Source organism: Haemorhous mexicanus, chromosome 6, assembly GCF_027477595.1.
Source record: "Haemorhous mexicanus isolate bHaeMex1 chromosome 6, bHaeMex1.pri, whole genome shotgun sequence".
NCBI classification, from domain to species: Eukaryota; Metazoa; Chordata; class Aves; order Passeriformes; family Fringillidae; genus Haemorhous; species Haemorhous mexicanus.
The window spans coordinates 21,022,595-21,042,899 of NC_082346.1; the positions used below are offsets into that span (position 1 = coordinate 21,022,595).

The following is a 20,305-nucleotide window of genomic DNA, read 5'->3' on the forward strand; positions in this document are numbered from 1 at the left end:
TCCCCACCAGGAATGGCAATGCAAGAATGCAGAAACTGACCTGCTTTTATACCTTGGCAGGAGAGGGCTGGGCTCTCAGTCTAGATTTTCTCCCTTTCCTGCTTCCTACAACTGGGCTCCAAACTTGCCACAGTTTCTATCAAACTGTAAACAGAAGTTATGAAAGTTAGGAAAATTATTCCCTCTGCTCTTTTTATTGTAGGAAGAGAAACCGAGGAAATGTTAGACTGTGACTTGCCCTGAATCACACTAGAAATACTAGATGAGATGGGGCATTGGCTTTTTTGTTTTTGCATTCTTGGACACTGTGAGATGCAACAGTATGAAAAGAGATCCCTCTTTTTTCAATTATAATAAAGGATAGAATTATGCTGGTGCTATCCTGATATGTGTTTTTTGTTTGTTTATTTTCACAATGTTTTTTAATTTCTTGCAAAAATATATACATCAGACATTGTGGGAATGTCACAGCTTTGCCTCCCCTGGTTTTGCTGGAGGGACTTTTGCAGGGCTGGAAAATAGATGGAAGGCAGCTTGCTCAGCTCAAGACTTGAGATTTTTAACTTCCTCCAAATTCCTCTTACAATGTATTATCTAAATTTAAGATGGCATCTTCTGGGTTGGAGAAAGACTGTGTTCCTGGCTGCTACTGCATTTGCCATCGCTTTAGATGAATGTTTTTAATGGTTTTTTAGCAGAGCTATTATGCTCAAAGCCCTAAATATGTGTTGTGGTAAGATTCTCTTCCCTAGTTGCCTGCCTCCATGGCCTGATCTCTCTTCTCATTTTGTTTTAGACTGTGAGTCAGTCTATTACCTAATGTGTTCACATGCTGCTCTCTCCCTTTTGGTATAAACTGCTGCCATTCCTAACTTGACCATGGAGTTTGACAGCGTCAGATAGGGGGATAATCAACTCTTGGATGGAGCAGGGATAGCAGCAGGATATTACATCCTAGTATGGGACCTCAGGACCCAAGTTACTGAGTGCTGGGAGCAGTTACAAGCTGAAAGAGAACTTGCTGCTGCCCTCCAGGAGCCGGAGGGCAGACTCACCCCCTCCACATGGCTTGGCAGTGGCATTGGAGCGATGGATAGGTCATCTCAGCAGCTGATCCCTGATCCTGTTAGGGCCAGGGGAAGGAAGGGCAGGGAACCCTGTTGCTCTGGTGCTGTTGAGGCCATCACAGGACAGCCTGGCTCTCCCTGCAGGCACACAAACCAGTTTTGTATATGGCTCCCAAGCTGATTAGGGTTTGGGATGGGAACCCCACTGTTGCCCACTGTCTGCTGCAAATACAACTGCTTCATGTGCCCTTTCTCTGCCTATAACTTCAATTAACCCCACTTACTGGGATGCCAGGACCACTGGGTAATTTCCACAATGGAGGAGGTTAGACCCATTGAAAGGAAAGTCCAGTCACTGTCTTCAACAAAGAAATCTTTCTTCAAGTTACTTGGGCAATTTCTTTAAGCAGATGCAAAACAAAATCCTCATTCAGTTGGTGTTCACACAAAGTTTTTCCATGAATGATTTACAGAACCTAGATTTGGGTTACAGTTTATTACAGATCTATCAACAAAGACAACTTCTGCTTTTCCTGCCTTCAAGGAAGAAGTTGAGATTTTTCTAGGTTTTAAATGCCACCTAAAATGAGCCCTCTTTAAAATACATGTTCTCTATATGTTAAACAAGAAGCAAGAGAGAGAAGAAAACTTTTCCTTTCCCTTTTATAGGTGATCTTTAATGTCAGCACTACAAGTCTTTTGTAACCCCTTGAATTTTTAAACTGCTTTCTGAGCTAAGTTGGATATTGCTGACTTTAGAAACAAACCAAATCAAAACACTTGGCCTTTTCCCTTGCAGGGGAGGTCTGCAATGGAGTAACCAACAGGACTTAAACTAATTCTTGAATATTTGATCCTGGTATTTGAGTTGGGCAGGGGTCCATGGGGCACCAAGAAGAAATCTCAGCTGCTGCTCTAGCACCTACACGGAGGCAGATGAATTAGTATGTGGCAACAGGGCAACCTGGAAGTCACTAATCTCTGAAATGTAATGAAACTATTAAAATGTGACATCCACTTGCTAAGTGCTTGCTTGTGATTTATGGCTCCTGCTCTGAGACTTGCAAAAACCATTTAAAGGGGATGCTGGGCGGACCCTTGTGATTTCCACCTCTATACAAGGCCATCTAGCAATCCTTTTTCTTATTGTCAAATCAGTGTCAGCACAAGGACACTGATGACCAAAAATGGACACTTAAATGAAAATTCTGGGCTTACGCCGTTTCGTTTTATCCCTGTGAGAGAGACGGGGACAGCATCTGGCCTGTGAAAGGTGCTGGATGTCTCAGTGAGCCCCGTGCTTCTCAGCCCTCTGTACCTGGCCCCGGCACAAACCAAGCCCCATATTACAGTGCAGTTTCTGCCTCTTTCCTGGTGGTAATGTGTTTAGAGGAGCAGGTGGCATGCTTAGCAGAGGGGGGGGGGGGAAACAACAAAAGACTGTAGTTGAATGTGTTTTTCTTTGAAAACTAGTGTTTTGTGGAAGGGTGACTTAAATGTTTGTTTTGGTGGGAGGAGAAAGGCAAGAACGAACCTCCACTCGGGAAGAAAACAGCCACTCTTTTTCCTGGAGACAGAAAAGAAGGCGGGCGTCCCCGCTGTTAACTTCCAAATCCACCAGCGAAAGGTTGCTTTTTGAACACGCAGCGAGCCATCTTCTCCAGCCTTCCCGGCTGGTTCAGGAGTAATTGCTCCAGCAGGAACGAGTTAACAAGATAAAGAAGAAAGCCCCGGAGCCCCACCTCCCCCCCGCGCGGCCAGGTGTTCCCACGCGTGGGACGCGCCGCGGCGGGACGGTGCGCCCCCGCCCGCTCCCGGGATGCGGTGCGAGCCGGGATCCTCCATCCCAGCCCCCTCCCTGGCGGCGGCGTGAGGAGGAGGAGGAGGAGGGTCGGGTCGGCTCCAGCGCCTCCCCCCTTCCCCGCCTCCCTCCTCGCCGAGCGCAGCGCCCCGAGCATGGAGCCTGCCTGAGACGCTCCGTGCGCTCCGGCAGCTGCTGCGGCGGCACAACATGGAGGCGGCGGCGGCCGCGCCGCTCCCGCTGCTGCTGCTGCGGCTCCTCGCCGCCTCGGTGCTGCGCTGCGAGCCGGGCTCGGCCGGGGGTAAGCTCGTCGGGGCGTCGCGGGGCCCGGGCGGGCGGGGAGGCGAGCGCCGCTGTCCCTTTTGTTGTCGGACTTGGGCAAACTTTCCCCCGCGCTCCGCCGGGAGTGCGGCGGGGAGGGGCGGGAGCGGGGCCAGGCTCCCGCGGAGGCACAGGACGCGCACATGGACGAGACGGGCCGGGAGGAGGACGGGAGGCTGCCTGCGCCGCTTCCCCCCAAAACTATTGCTCCTCGCCACTCTTTCCTGCAGAAAGGGTGCGCAGGAAAAGGAGGCCTCTCCTGTCCTCTCCGTTCCCTCGGGACATATCCCGCTTGGGGGCGAGGCGGTTTTCCCTCAGGGGTGGCTCAGGTAAACGCGCACAGTTGCAAAAAGAGAGACAAAAGTCGCCCACCCCCCTCGCCCCCCCACTCCCGTCCTTCCGCGGTCCCGGGCAGGGATTTCTGTGGAGTTTGGAGGGGTCGGTGTCGGGTGTCGCTCAAACTCTTGGCCGGGCCGGGGAGGGGGTGGGGGGAAGGCGAGTTTGCTGTGCGTGCCCTGTGTTTCCCCCCCTCGCCCCGGCTCCGATGTGCGGCTGCAGGCGGGCGGCGGAGGCGGCGCTGCGGCTGGCCGGGGTCCGGCCCGGCTCGGCCCGGCGGGCGATGCCGGAGCTGCAGTCCGAGTGCCCCGTCCCGGGCACGGAGCCTGCCCTCCGCTTTCCCTTGGCTGTCCCGTTTCTAAGTGAGCGTGCTAATCCTTCTAAATCACAAATAAAGGGAGGTGGTGCTGTGTCTGCAGCATCCGTGGGGAGCGGGACGGTGTCCGTTCCTCCTGCGTGCGGCTTCGCTCCCGACTTTGTCTCGCCCGAGACGGGGAGCTCGGGCTGCATGTGCAAGACTTCTGGTTTTTTGCTGCTGCATGTGGTCTGCCTGGATACATCACCCCGGCGCTTGAGCAAGCCGAAGCCTGGTTGTTGCGATTTCCTAGGTAGTTTAGAAAACTCTGCAGTGTGGCCAAGGCTGTCAGAACATCACCTCAGGGCCTCTTTTTATTAGGCCACCCACCTTTTCAAACCTCCTGTAATTATTAGAACTGTCATTTAGAGCAAGAGAACAGACCATATTCTGCTGGCATCATCATTCTGTATTTTTAGTTGGAGCTCTATGTGGGTGTGTATTATGTATTGCTTATTCTGTCTGGATTATATCAAAAAGATGCCCATCATATTGCGGGGTCCACCTTCACCATACATGCTGCCACAATCTTTTAAAAATGTGTCTGAAAACCTGAAATGTGGTTTGTTCCTTTCTGATCACTTATGTTTGTGTAGAGATGTTCACATTCCTGCTTGACTGAATGAAGCTAATGTAGCTTTTGGGAGGGTGGAGGGTGGAAATTGACTTCTAGGGCTCTTATATGAAGGCTCCTTAAAGAATTTCCTTACATTTACTTAACAGGTTCTAATAGAAAAATCCCCTTTTAAAAAAGGGATAACTTTGCATTTGGAATTCTTAGGAAAATAAGAGTTCATGATAGGAATAAGTTCTGACTTGGAGTTGGGTTTTCTTTCACCTCGTTTGAGAGACAGTGATTAATTTAATATAGTGTGTGTTTGATATGAGCAGTCACCTTGCATGGAAGGACTAGGCTAAAATGTGCAATTTTTAAAAATTAGTTAAGGAGTCTTTAGTTACAGATCTTAATGACATTGCCTTTGTTCTGCCTTCTTATTAGGAAGGTTTTGTTGAGTTGATCCGGACAGTACTTTTAAGGACAGTTCATCTGTCCTTTTAGAAGGAGCATGGATGTACTATGAGAGGCTCTCCATGGATTTAATTCCCTTTCTGAGCATCCCTACTCTGTAAGGAGATGCCTGACTTTTAGCTATTAAAAGTATTTTGATGTGCTTATCTTACAAATATGTAAATGCATCTCTGCACGATTGGGGATCTGCTGGGAGCTTCTGCAGCGCTACAGCTTCACTGAAGTTTGGCATGTTGTAATAGATCTTGAAAACTTTGGCTGTGAAATAATTTTGCTGTAGAGCTCTAAGTTCTTGCTCTGTATGTGGTGGTGTCAGGAGTGGTTTTATTTATGTGGCTTGAAATAATGATAAACGTGTTTCAGATATGGCTTGTACTTGACTCATTTCACTGTGAAAAGACAAAATGATTGTTGCATTTATGCCTTCCTCAAAGGGAGGAATTTCTTGCTCATGCAAAGTATTTAATGCTTTTTCATTTTTTTGAAAATACTGTAAGTTAAGGATTCTTACTATTGCACAGTGGGTATTTCATGTAGGGGGTCTTAAAATGTTCAAGTAAGTTGAGATAATTCTTGCTTAAGAGCCATCTCAAGCCAAAATTATTTTTACTTAAACTCACAAATGCTTGCTTAACTGCGTCTTGTCATGCACTTGAATGTTTCCCAAAATAGTGAGATTGTATCTTCATTTTCTTTAATGTAACAACTCTTTGCCTGATACCAGCAAACACAGGATACAGAAAGGTGAAGAGAGAAGTGTGACACAGGGAAGTGTGATGGTTACAAATACTTGAAACTAGGGATGCAGCATGAAATAAAAAAATGCATTTGAGCACAACCAGCCCTAAAATGACTTTTAATCCATACTGTTTATATGAGATAACCTATAGCTAGGGAAACCTGTTGCTGTGGTTAAATGTAGAAGGTAGCAGGAAAAATCACTTACTAATTTGATGACAGGGAAATGTGCTGTGTGGGAGTCCTCAGGTGCATTTCAGTGTCATTTCAGTCGGTCTGTCATTGATTTAGAGGGCTAGTTACGATTTTCCTAGTAACCATTACTAGCATGATGTGAGGGTCTGCCACAAATTATGGTCATAAATCCTCTTGAAATAATGAGGAAATAATGAAAGTTCAGGTTGACTGTGAAGTTTAAGTTCATACTTTCAAAGCATTTTTTTATCCAGGGAAAGTTAAATGTGTTTAACTGTCTTTAAGTATGGTATATGAACTGATTTGTTGCTATTTGATTTTAAATTTAATTATTTAGATTTATTTTAAAGCTCACAGAGATGCTTTAAAATCACTCATACTACAGATGCCTGAAATACGTAGATCAGCATGACACACAAAGTCAGTACTTAGAAGAACATGAATGTATTTTGATACCTCAGCGTAAGTTCAACCCTTGCCTCTTGCTGCTTAAGAATTTTTATTTTAGCTGTTTATAATGTAGTTGTTAGTAAAACAGGCTATGGGTTTTGTCCCAGCTGTAGATTTTCTGAGTCCTGCATGTTTCTCGAATCAGGCAAGCCAAGGTAACTTTTTAGCAAAGAGATTGTTTCTGGGAACTTGTTATCCTTTAGTGTTAGGGTAAGATTTGGCAGAGTAACAAGAAATAAAGGTTACAAAACCTCTCCTGGAATATAGACACACCTGACTTACTATATAAGACTGTCTACTGTAACCATGCTTCTAGTTGAAAATTAACCAGCCCTGTACATTTCAAAGCATTTCTCTCTCTTTTTGTCGAAACAGAAATAAATTTCACCTGGTGAATTTCAAGTGGTGGTGCTCAGAAACGGCTATAATAACAAGGTTTAGTTTCATGTTAGATCAGTATTCCTTGCAAACTTACTGCATTGTATGAAAGCAGCCTGCCATCTTGAGACTAAGGACAATAATTAGGTTTAAATTCCTTCTTAGAATGAAGGGAAATAAAGATACCTACAATACCATCTTTCTAAGAAATCCTTTTTTTTTTTTTTTTTTTTTTTTTTTTTTTTTTTTTTTATGTGTGTAACCCAGGGCTAATAAACAGTCAAAATATTTGGCTTTTGTAAGTTCAGAGTTTCTCTTGGGAGTTGATGTGGCTCAAAAAAACCCCAGAGCACTGAGAACCCTTGAAAGACATGGATGTTATTTTCTGCTCAGGACCTCTGTGGGGAACTCAAATAAGCACCAACCTGAGCTTCAGGGAAGGAATGACAGTAGAACAATTATCCCCCCAAGGCCGTGGCACAGGCCAGCAACAATGCAGCTCTACTGTGCACAGTGGAAAACAGCATTTTCCTTAGATTTTGAGGCATGTGGATTGTTCTTTTTTTCATATCCTTTCTGACAGGACATGTCTAACAACACTGCAAGTTCACTTAGGACAGGAGCAAATAATTAAGATGATGGCTAGGGATGCTGGCTAGGCAAACCCATGTGCTGTTTGGACACAGAGGCCTTTCTGAAGGAGGCAAAGATGTGCTATCTCTGATAGCTCACATTTGGGACTTCTAAACTGGAAAAAGTAGTTCTGGAGAGTCCTGCTGTTGAGTTAGGCTATGGAAAAGCTTATGATAGAGTCAAAGGGTATTTTTAGCAATTCTTGAGATTTTGTGTGATGAAACAGTTGTGGTGAGAACAGGAAAGAAAATGGGAACTGTGTCCCACAAAGTATTGTTCAGTACAGTTGTTTGTTTGGAGCTTATGGGCCAACAATTCTTCTGGTTTCTTCTCTCTCAGAAAAAGTGGAATGTGGAGCTTAGCAGTGTCTCATCTTTGTGGTTTCTGTTTACTAAAGATTGAAACTATCTGTTAAGCCACACAATTTGACTGAGAAGCTCCAAAGAGTGTAAGGAGTGGGTGATGGGCTGGTAAGGATGTTGAGGGTCTATGTAATAAACAAGATTTTTAATTTAGCTGTTCTTTATTCTTGCTTGACTCACACTTTGCCTGCCAGCACAGACAGATGTAAGGTGTCATTTTGTATTGATGTTAAATCCATGAGCAACTTTTGCAAGGATGCCAATAAATTGACACATGCTTGATTTAAATTGGTGTGTTTGCTCTGGGTGATAAAAGTGCTAAAGCAATTGAAACTGCTTTCAAACCAATAAATAATTTGTGGTGTGTTAGATTAACTTAATGGAAACAGCCTACTGGGAAAAGAGCTTTCTAGACTGTAAATCAGCTACAGAATTGTCTTCATTTCACAGTATGAAGGCTTTTTGCTATTGCAATAAACAGCACTGACAGCAGATGCAGTAGTAAGTTCTTGGTGAGATTGTCAGTGGTCTTAGAAATTCAAATGTTGGCATGTGTGTTTAAAATGTGCCTGGTTAATAATATAATAATTGTTGAATTCTGTTTGGCACTTTTACTTTTTGAAATGCTATTTGTATTTCTAGCTAATTTTGAATGTTCTGCAAGGATGGCATCTGTTATTTATCTGTTATACATAAAGAAATTGAGCTTCCCCAGCTAAAGTTCACTTACTTTAAACAGTAACAAAAGTTGTCTTTTTTGAACTCTGGTCTTCCTGTTGAGACTATAGATGTAAACCAGGTAATTGTTCAGTAAATCAAGTGTGGTGTTCCTGAGCTGTCATGAAAGGTGACGCAACTGGAGAAATGAAGTTGCAAGTGTGTTAGGGTGTAACTCCTTCTACAATGGAAAGTAGAAAGATGGAAAGTGTGTTTCTGGTTTTTATTTGGTTACACAAAGGTCTTGATTTTCATGTTTTTCTCATGAATTCTTGTTAAAGGCCATATGGTGTTCTGGGAAAGTGCAGTGTTTTTAATTTGGTAGTTCTGTCCTTACAGGACACCTGTTGGCTGGAGTTTTGTCTGGAAGGGAGATAAACGACTGAGTTACTTATCTTGATATCTCTTCATGTGGCTTAGAATTTGATAACATTTTGTAATGGTGGTTCCACTGGTTCTTTCTTGCCCTTTCTTTAAATGCCATGGCTGGGCATTTTGTTTATTTCACCATGTTGTTGCATTAAATGTGGTGGATTATACATTTTTAATACAGGTTTTTGGAAGTGACTTATTGCACATGATTGCTAAGATGATAAATTAGCCCTGGGGGATTCTTGATCCTCAGCCTTCAAGAATTAGGCTGGAGGTAGGAGGGGGCAGTCAGTAGAGAGAGAAGCTTGACCCCTTCTTTCTGTGGCGTTTTCAAGAGTAAAGCAAGGCCAGAGAGTGTGAGTGACTGTTGTTTCCTTTGTGTTTCTGCACCTCTAGGCAGATGAGGAGTAGCAGTGGATTGAATGAACCTGCCTGGTAAACTTCTTGGCTTTGGGGTTTGGGAATCAAATACTGTTACTATAATGTGATTTTGCAGATGTTCTTTTTCTCTCCTGCTGTTCAGTGCTGGTTTTAACTAAAATAAAAAAAAAGGAGTAGAGAATCTGAGAAGACTCAGATGATCAAAATGTACAGTGCTGCTATAATGTATTGGTTGTTGATGCATCATTTGAGAACTTCTCTGGAATTCTGTATGTATTTATGGATAAGCCATATACTCCAGGGCTTGAATTAGGCACAGATTATGCCTAATAGCAGTAATAGACTTAAACCCTGGTCAATAACTTCAGCATGTCTTTTCTGGAAATTGTGATTCCAGTTTCATGGGTGCTTTTTCCAGTCCTTGTACTATTTTTCATTAATTTTGCACAAAGACATTATTTTCTGTTCTTCCAGATTGAACTTGTACTACCTGGGCTTAAGAAGGAAAAAAAAAATCTTTAGATCACAAGATATGTAATTAAATGGTGTGATTTGGTTTTGATTTTTTTTTTTGGTCATCACACAACATCATGCTGGAGAGTATGGCTATCAAGAAGGTCAAGTTGCTTCCTTTTGGCCTTGCTGTAGGAGATGAAATGCTTTTTTAGTGGACTTTCCATGATAAGAAACTGATCAGAACTACCTTCTTTGTTCTTAGTATGTGCTCCTGAAGCAAACAGCTGGGTTGTGCGTAGGGCAGGTGAAGATTTCACAGAGATCCCACCATGACACATCTCTGGGGGCTTCCTGGCTTATGCCACCTGTCTCTACATTTCTTGTAGCTGGGATTTTTTTTTCCTTGTTTCTCAGACTTCCTAAATAACATGTCCTTTAAATCTGTTCCTTCAGGTAAGACTGAAGGGTATTTTTTGTGACATTGAGTGGTCTGCCAGCTGCCTTATTGTTATGAGGTTTTGCTGTTCCTTGCACCCAGTGGGGTGCCTGGGCACTCTGTCATGTTGTTTTCCTTCAGCCCATCATTTCTAGGGTGTTGTGAAAACTGTGGCATGTTCCAGTGTAACCAGACTTAGTCTGAAGAGGCTGTTGAGTGTTGAAATCTCTGTGTCAAGTTTAAGAAAGTCTTCTAAGCTGATTTCTCTAGTTTTAGTTCTAGAAGTGGAGCATAAATGATACTCAAGGCCATGGGAAAGGCCTTATATCTTTACTGTAATTATTATTGTTCAAGGGTTATTTTCAAATAACTAATAAGAGGCAGTTTCTACAAGTTTTTGTGCAGATACAAAAATAAGATTTTTGGGGCAAAAAGTGATTGCTTTAGAAAGACAATGCCACAAAGCTGTGGCATTTGGAAATGTTTCTGCTGCATATTTGTCTTCACAATACTGTTTTTAGTTCTGTGGTGGTTTGACCTTGTCTGGATGCCAGGTGCTCACCAAAGCTGCTCTCTCTCTCTCCCCTTTTCGACTGGACAGGGGAGAGAGAGTTTAACAAAAGGCTCACGGGTGGAGGTAAAGACAGGCAGAGATCACTCACCAATTACTGTTATGGACAAAACAAACTCAGCTTGGGGAAATTAGTTCAACTTATTACCCATCAAATCAGAGTAGGATAATGACAAGTAAAACAAAATCTTAAAAATATCTATCCCTCACTCCTCCTTTCCTCCCTGGCTTATTTAATTTTATTCCTGATTTTCTCCCTCCTCCCTACCAGCAGTGCAGGGGCACTAGGAAAAGGGGCTGCAGTCAGTTCACCACATGTTGTTCTCTACACAGTAACTTGTTTTTCCTTGTTCATTTCCCCGGGGACACTCCCACCATCACCCATGGCCCTGACCTTGGCCAGCAGTGGGTCCATGCTGGAGCTGCCTGGCATTGGCTCTATGGGACATGGGGGAGACTTCAGCAGCTTCTCACAGAAACCACCCCTGGAGCGCCTTCAATCACCAAAACATTGCCACACCAACCCAGGACAGGCTCAGTCACTTAGACCAGTGTCTTGCTGATGCCAGGAAAATATATTCTGAAATAGAGCTATCTTTTGATCTGTGTTACATTTCATTATAGAGGAAGAGAAAAAGTGAGTTTGCCTCTTGCATAACACTGTCTCTGGTGATGACAGTGAACCACTCATGGAAGAAAAGGAATGGGAGGTTATGAGATTTATTCTCTGTAGTATAACTAGGCAATGTCTATAGAATATACTTGGTATTCTTTCTTAGCACTTGAAGCTAATACAAAAGTCAGTATGCTGTTTCTTGGACTTCTCAAAGCAGCAGAACTTAAAAACCAAAGCCCTAATCCTTTGTTTTATAGAAGGTGTCACCTTTGGCCACTGAATCATAAACTACCCAGTGTTAGGTGTGTATTGGTCCCTACTTACATTGTGCATATTGTTCCAAGAGCTTTGGAGGCTTTGTGTGACTAGTTGTTTCAAATAAAGCATCACTTATGTATTCTGTCCCTTTTAAGGAATTTTACTCATGGCCACCAAGTTTCCTATTTTCTCTGTCACCTTTTGCTTTTGTTTTCAGTTGTTGAAAACTTTCTGGTTTTAGAAAAAGCTCAGAGTAGAGTTGTCTGCCTTATAGGAATTAATTTTGACATAAAATATGATATAAATGATGCAAATGGTTTTACTTTCGCTTTAGATTTTTTCTCTGCTTCTCCTGCTTGAAATTCAGCACCTTGAAGTATGAAGTGTTAAAGAACCTATGTTTTTTTTTTCCAAAGAGAAAATGTTTTAACCTCAGAAATCTGTGTTGCTGACTTACCTGGATGTGTCTATCCCAGAAGATATAAAAGCAAATTAAACTGCTGAGTTATTTGTGTTCCCAAGTGAGAGCTAAGAGGATGAAAATGAACATGGGTGGCATTTTCCACTTAAAAAGTCTGCCCAGCTGTGGATGATTAAAAAAAATCTATACATTATCTGCATCTTCAAAAGCTGAGTAAAAGAAATACGTAGTTAAGGGGAAATTTTGGTCTGTCTGGGTTTTAACAGTATGTTTTTTACTGTCTGAATGTGGTAGACTATTACTTATGTTCTAAATCTCCAGTTTGCAGGTGTTCAGTGATAGAAGGGGCATTCTCAGAAACAGTTACACATCTGGACTTACTTAGGCAAGCTACGTAGTGAGAGTAGGTAGGGTGTGGCTAATGCAGGAAAAATAATTGTGGAGCCTCAATATATTGGAATTGAATCCTTTGCAGTCCTTCCCTGCCCTTAAAAATGAATTTGGATTTTCATCTCATCTGGCCTGTCTTCAACAGCCCTCCCATCCTGAGCCACAAAACCCCCTGACTCGATGTCAGCTGTGGCTTTGGAACCTGCACAGGGGGCGAAGGTTTTCTGTGATGCTGTTAAAAAGCTGCACCTTCCAATTGCAAAAGCACCTTTTGGTTCCCTCTGTTAGTCACCTTATGGTTACTAACAGAAGGGAGCCATCCTTTAAAGAGTGAGGAAATATTCCTTGAGGCTTTTTGAATGGAGTAACTGAGTTCTTAAGGGTTCTCATAACTTAGTTTCTGTGAACATTGTAGCTAACGGTGAAATTTGGAGAAATGCATAGACATGAGTAAAACCGTGAGTGCTGGATATACTTGCAGTGAATAAACCATGATCTGCAGGTGTTCAGTAAGTCACAGACAGCTCAAGTGAGCTCTGTATCTTGTGTGTAACTACCAGACCATACAGTTCTCCTGGAGCAGAGACAGAGTTGCTCCTAGTTCAAAAAAAATGCTGACCTAGGCAGAAGTAATCTTTGCAAGGTCCTGGCTAGTTTATGGTGAAGTATTTACACAAGGAAGGGTGTGAGACTCTGGGGGGGACAGGGTGGTGGTGGTGGAGAGGTTTTCCTCATATGTCTATGTGTGAGCATGTATGCAGTAAGTATCTATGTTCTCACATGCTTGCACACTTGGTTAACCAGTTTCTCCTGCTCTGTTTTTTTCCCCTTTCATTCTAATGGCTGTGTTATTGAATAACCTCCTGTTTCTGAAAAAAAATCTCCATAAGCCAGAAAACCACAACCATACTTTTTTGTGTAGACTTGAATGCCTGATGTTAGCTGTTGATACAGAATTTTAAGGAGGAGAGTTTTACAGTTGTCAAGTATGGGACTGGAATTCAGTATACCTATATTTGGTTTTGGTGGTGTTACCAAAGCATGGCATGAAGTCTGTGAACTCTCAGCATTTTGTCTGAGAACAGGTGACAGTGGTGCATAAATGGTCTCTGAGTGCACCTTAGAGTGTTTTACACAAGAAGCACCTCAGAGCCATCTTTTCCTGTGCATATGGTTTTAAAATAACCATCTAGAAGTGAACCTGCTTTGTTTGACTCCACTGCATTGTTCTCTTAATGACTGTTGTTCCATTAGAGAGGAATGAAACCTCAGACTAACAGGATGGATAGGTAAGGTATTCCTTAAAAGGCAGGGCAATGAGTATATATTCATCACAACTGTGTGCCTGATCAGTGTTTTGCACCTAAATATTTGACCTTGCATAACCACTTTCCTTCCCTTTTGCAGTCTTTACTTTACAATTTCTGCATGCAGTATCACTTGGTAGTATATATATATTGGTAGTATTTCTTCTTAACTTGAAACCTCTTCTAGGCAGAGATCTTGTATATTGTTTTAGAAACTTTTACCTGCTTTCTTTGTTTTGTTCCCCCCTCTCCCCCAGCTGTTGAAGAACCAAGGCTGCTAAAGGCTGAAATGTCTGTAGGTGGGTAATTTTTATTACTCAGTGGTCAAGAGAGCTCTTGGGAACTTGTTAGGTTACTTCCCTACGTAGGATGGTGAGGCAGCATCATTGAATGAAAGGCAGAAAACCAAACCCTAAGCAAAACAAAAAAGCAGCCCCAAACCACCCTTCTATTTCTGGCAGTTTGGAAAAGCTGCCCACTGTCCCCTAAGCATGTGGCTCCACTAACATTGTCTGCCCATGACAGAATTGGTAAAACTGGAGGAGCTGCAGCTGAGTGTGTGTTTAAGGATTGCTGCTTTTTATTCAGTCTAGGGCACAATGGAGAGAAGATGAGCATGTGGAAATACTTTGCTTGTGACCTCTGTTGATGTTATCTCTCAACTTGCGTGGTCCAAATGAAGGTTTTCATTGTTACCTGCAAAAGATGTAAGTGATCTAGGATTCATTTACCTTGGGTATTACCCACCTTGACACATCTGGTCCTTCACCATCTTGTGACAGTAATTAGTTCATGGAAAGAACTCTGGTTGCTGATTCACAGGTTGTGGAACTCCTGGCATGTGGAGATAGAGCACATCTGGTGCTGGTCCTCAGAGGCAGAACACAGCCAGCCCAGAGCTTACTGCATGTGGGGAATGATGCAAGTGACTTGTTTTCTCTGAACAATGGCTATGGGATCTTTGTGAGTGTTGGCCTCTTGCCTGTTGGGTGTTTTGGTTTTGTTGTTTTTTTTTTTTCCTGAGGAAGTCTGTGTGCAATGAGGGAGGATGTAGAGTACTGTAAGGTACTGATACAGCTGACTTGGTCCTCCAAGCAGTCTTTGCTTCTTGACAGTTGTGCTCTTCTATATGCAAAATGCCTGCTTCTACCACTGTAGAAAACACTTGGTAGATACAAGAACAGGGATCCTGTCTTTTGTGCTCTTCTGACTCCTGGGATTCTGTGCAGTCAGTGTTACAGGGCCATAGCAGAAAGTTTTCTTTCTAAAGGAGATGTACTCAAGTACAACTTTGAGGAACTTACTTGGGGCCTGTTAGAATCTCCTTCCTTGTACAGATTATCAGGCTTTTGTAGGGTAACAAAACTTGCTTTGTTTGAGGTAGAATATGAATTCAAAATCTAACAGCTATTCCACAATTACTTCCCCTGGGGTGCTTGTATTTTGGAATGGTTTCCCCACAAAGATTAGTTCTGGAATACTTTATTATGGTCTTATATTTGTCTTGGTCTTGGAACTCATTTCACACTGTGTGGATTGAGAGTGAGTTACAAGCTCGTGTTACTGAATCTGAGCATCTGCTGGTCACATCTTGATGTGAACGGTTTCATTATCATGGCTGTTTATAACATGTCACATTTCCATTCACTTGTTGATAGCCTCTTAGGACCCTTTTGTGCACAAATGGTGGTTTGTGAGGGGGGAAGCCTTCCAAGAGTCTGTGGGAACACTTTGGGTCACATGGCAAGAGTGCCCTTCAGACACATTTGGCCCTTGATTGGCAGTGAGGCAGAGGTGGGTGGGAGGACTTGTTTGAATGGACAACAGGAAAAATACTGATTTGCTTGGGAAGCCACAATGTAGGACAGGTACACTCAACTCATGTGTACTAGTGTGGGGTAGGAATTCATTCTGTTACTTGTAAATTCTGCTGTTCTGTTTTTTAATTACTGTTAAATTCTCCAGGTGTTTAGATCCTTGACCATTAGTTGTGAGGAAGCTGCTTTACATATTCTTTCCTGCTTATTTTGAATCTGTAGCAGCAGGTTTGTTTGGTCTTTTTGTTGCGTGGGTTGGTGGTTTTTGTTTTTTTTTTTTTTTTTTTTTTTGGGTTGGGTGGGTTTTTTTTTTTTGTTTTTTTTTTTTACTAATTTAAATTTTATTAATAAAACCTTGGTCTCTGTTGGAAACTAAAATGACTTCGGGAGTCTCTTTGCTGATGCACAAGTGCCTTTGCTGTTGCAAACCCCTGTGTTGGCAGGAAGTGATGAGTGGGTCAGTAAAGCTTCACAGCACTTGAGGGATGATGTTCCATTACTAATGAAAAGCTTTTGCATGGTTTCTCAAGTCTTGGGCATTAACTGGAGATTGTGAGGAGGTTGCAGGGATAAAAATATAACTTGTCAGCTGCTGCTCTGAATTACAACTGCATGCAGTGCTTTCTCCTGTGCAACTTGTCTTCTGCTTTATTGTGAGGCAGAAGCAGTACACCAAATTCTACAAAAACCTCCAGGACCTAATATTGATTTTATTTTTCTTTTTAATTTGAAGTGTTTTGTATGCAAGAACAGAGCAGTCAAGCACAGTGGGGGATGTTTAAATGTTTTGTGCGCACACTTAAAACTGCAAAAAGAAATTTTAGCACCAGTTTGTTATTCTAAAGTCTGAATTAATGTTGGCTGTTTATAAGAGGGCATGGACTTCACAGGGTTATTTTCATATTTAAACTTCAGCAGGACACTGGGAACAGATTACTGTGAGTATTTGAGTAACTTGTGTTTGCTTAGTGTGCTTGGCAACATTTCTTTAATTGAAAATTTAGCTTTTAAGCTATTCAAATTCAATTTCAAAACTTTGGCCTTCACTGGAAAGGTAAGATGACTGGGAATAAAATTCAGCGTAGGGTTTTTTTGTTTGGTTGGGGTTTTTTGGAGATTTGTTTTGCAGTTATTGATGTGTATGATGTCAGTTGTAAGATCTCTCTTGTGTATGTGGCCAGAAGTGACTGTGTTTTATTATCTTTATTCAGGAAGACTTTGAAACATGGAATGTTAATTTATTCAAAGCCTTGTCATAAATATTGCTCAATCCTGAGAGGAGAATTTTTTCTGGGATGGTCCCAAAACACTGACAAATAGATGAGTGTACAGCAGATGATAGGCAGAGAATGCTTTCTCCCATGTTTGGCTGAGCATGTGCCAAGTGGATGGTCAGACTCTGCTGGATCTCCCAACTTCACCTGTTGCACTGGCCAAGCAGTAATGGTTTCAAAATTCTTCCCTGTGTCTGAAATGGCACAAAACTTCCTAGTTCTGACAGCTGCAAGTTCATGTTAAAAACCCAAGATTTCCTGAAACTTATCTATTGGCTACCTCAAAGCACATCTCTCTGTATCCTTGTAAGATTGGCACTACCAGAAAAGGCCTGAATTTGATTTGCAGTTTATTCTTTAGGTTTTAGGTTTTTTTTTACTCTTCCCAGAGGCTTATTTGACACAGAACTCAACAGTGATTCCCTTACTGCTTCTAAATCCTGGAGAATGGTTGTGTGGCTTTTTTTTCCCCTCTAATACAATATATAGGCACAGATCATGCAAATGAAGTTGCAACAATGGAATGCCATTCAGTGAAGTTACCAATTTTATGTATTTTAGAGCCTACTGGGAACTTTTGGTAACTGATGGTGTTACACTAAGCCAGAAGGAGCTTGTTGGCAACACCTGGTGTAGATTAGGACAAGGCTGTGTTTCAAATGAAGTGTTTTGCCCAGTGGTTTCAGTTGAAGCGGCGTTCTGCTTCAATTCTGTGCTCCTTCTAGTGACAGCACAAAAATGTGTGGCCATGTATTAAACTAGGCCTGAAAGTAACCTGCTTAGTTATCTTCTGTTTTGTGGGATGTCTTATCCTTACTCATTGTTTTAATTATTATTTTATTGTTTTAACTTCCTTCTGTTCTTCTGACACCAGTCTCCTCCCTCTGTCAAACATATTATTAATAAATTCTGCATCAGAGAGGAGAAAGAGGGAGACTGATCATTGACATAGGCTAAAATGGGACTTAAATCAAATTTTCTCTAGTCTAATAAAACTGTGATACTGAAAGATCAAGGACTTGATGGGTATAACATATTCAGCTTTGAAGGAAGGATGATGCCACATGTTTCTATGCAATTCACATGTTGCACAGCCTGTGACGTTGGGGGTGTTGGGGTTTCTTTTTTAAAAAAAAAATCTAAGCTCTGTGTGTTATTTTTGCAAGTCTTTAATTGTTTGTGCTGCACCTCATTAGTGACAAGAATAGCATCTTGGAGAATCTTCTGAGCAATGCAGAAAGGGAGCATGTGTTCGCATTTATCGTGTGATGTGATGTGAAGGAGGGTTAATTGTATGGATTAACTGTTCTCTGGAGTAGATAGATGTTTTCTCCTTTGATGTTGTGGTGTCCTTGGACAATTAATGCATGAGCTGAAGTTTTTGGTTTGAAAATTTCGGCTTAAGTAGCCTTTAGAAATGTTTGGTGTCATTTGATGTTAAGTCTTATTATCTCATTAGCATATATACATATATTTGTGTGTGTGTGTATGTGTAAATCTATATAAAAATGTCCTCTGCATTATGAGGTTTTATAAAGGAAACAACTTAATGCTATAATCACTGGAAAACATTCTTGAGAGGTTTTAGATGCCCTAACTTCCTCCAAGTAAAACTTAAGAAAGCTGATGTTTCTCATATGTTGATAATAACATTGGGGAAATAAAGCATCTTCTCTTTACAGAGCTTCTTGATGCACAAAAGTGAATTGGTGATAATGACTTGTAGTTACTGGCCCCTGGGTGGCTTTTGTAATGTAAGTTGGTGGTTTTGAATCTCCTTGCTGCAGAGGTGGTAGCATATATTGCACAGTACTGCTCTATATTGCAAGCACTGGTCACAGCAAAGGAGACAAAACCCTCTGAACTGGTCACAGCAAAGGAGACAAAACCCTCTGAACTGTCCTCGAAAGTGAGCGCAGTTCCTTCCTCAAGTGAAGGAGGAAGGAACTTCCTTCACCCAAGTGACATCTGTTGATATCAAGGGTGACCCATATTGCCCATGGTAATTCATAGAAGACTGACATAAGTAGGGGGTTCTGGATTTTAGGTCCTCTTTTTAAAGGAGAAAAAGTTTTATTTTTCATTTTCATCTTAGTTCATGTCTCTACCAGATAAGCTTGATAAAAGACTTTCCTATTTCCATTTGGTGCTACTGTTGTTGCACTATTACAGTATTTTCTGCTAGGACAAGGTGATGGCTGCCTTAACTCTGAGTTAGTTAGTTACAGGAGCTACCTAAGTTTAGTATAGAAGTGAAGGGCTTATGTCAACTATGCTTTGTGTAAGTGTTTGTTTGGTGTGCCTTGGGGTGGTGTTGCTGTTGTTGGTTTTGTTGGTAGGTGCTTTTTTTGGTGTTTTTGAGGAGAAAGCAGTTTTTCATAGAAAGTGAATGCTTTTGTGGTCTAGTTTACATCTAGTTTTTAGAGAAGGTAGGTTTTCCCTCTAGTTTAACAATACTCTGGCTGTTCAGCCTTCTCTTTTAGACAGTACATCAAAGGTTCGGTGAATGCAGACAACATGCTCAATTTTCTTGCATTTTACAAATTAAATTGAAGGTGTCTTCTGTTTGCTTTTGAAACTATTCACAAAAGCCTCACATTTGGAGCATAATATATTTTTAAGCAAATCTTCCATCCTTAGGATGTAGGAAAAAAGCCCTTCCCTTTGCATATAAATCTGTGGGTTAAATTTGGTTTATAAGCCCCCATTGTATTATAAGAGGGCAGATGTTGTTTTGTTTTTAGTCATTGTCATTCATACCTGGAGGGAGTTACTTAAATGCAAATGCTCATTTCTTGCATGCATTTCATGTTTATTAAAAGTCTGCTGCAAGTCTTGGTTATAAAAAGTTAAAATGCAGTTGTTGGTACTTGACAGTGTGCTGGTGTCTGACATTGCTGGATTGGAAACATGATTTTAGGCTGTGGGTCACACATAGCTTTTTGTGTTAACTGTTGTGTTTTGTGGTGTTTTTATAAAGCAAAAGGATATGCACATGTTGAATAGGGAGGATGGGATCCAGGACATTTTAACTCCAAACCAGTCTGCAACAGCTGGGAATAGAAGAGGTGCAAAACTGGTTGTAATAAGCTTACTGTGCTAAAAGGCTTTCAGCAGACAGGGGACAAATGGCACTGCTCCTTAGTCCTGTGTGTGTGAGTGTGTTCAGTGCTAGGCAGAGCATTGCAGTGGTGAGTGTGTTACTTGTGCTCTGCCTCAGACTCCCAGTCTGCTGTCTGAAGGACTGCAGTATTTGTTAGTTTTTCTCAACTGTTGTGTGTGGTTGAAATAGTTGTTTGGAATACCATTCTCTGAAATGCCCTGGATGTTTTCCAGATACCAAGAGAGAAACGTTCCTGCTGTGAAAGTCCTGGGTCATGTCTTCATTGCTGGAACAGGTGTTATTACTACACTGATACTGCAATCTTGATGTGAAATTCCTGATAGAGTCAGGGCAGTTCTGTGCAGCTTAGGAAATCCTGGGTGAGGAGTGAAATAATGCTGCTGACTTTCTACTTGATGTAAAATTTCCAGTTCTCCTCGGGCACCTTTACATTAAAATAGCTGTCTCAATGGAAAATTTACATCTTTCTTTTTAGCAATGAAGGCACAACCAAGTAGTG

At 41.9% G+C, this 20,305-nt stretch overlaps 1 protein-coding gene across 2 annotated transcripts in view; it reads left to right on the forward strand.

Moving 5' to 3' along the window:
* The first annotated feature begins 3,001 nt into the window (after positions 1–3,001).
* Positions 3,002–20,305, forward strand: part of LRP5 (LDL receptor related protein 5) — a 126,706-nt gene continuing 109,402 nt past the window's right edge. Inside the window, exon 1 of one of the 2 annotated variants that reach the window (XM_059849193.1) lies at positions 3,002–3,169. In XM_059849193.1, coding sequence (XP_059705176.1) covers positions 3,079–3,169 — 91 coding nt within the window. In that variant the 5' untranslated portion in view covers positions 3,002–3,078. The remainder of the gene's footprint in view (positions 3,170–20,305) is intronic. The other variant, XM_059849194.1, reaches the window with a different exon arrangement.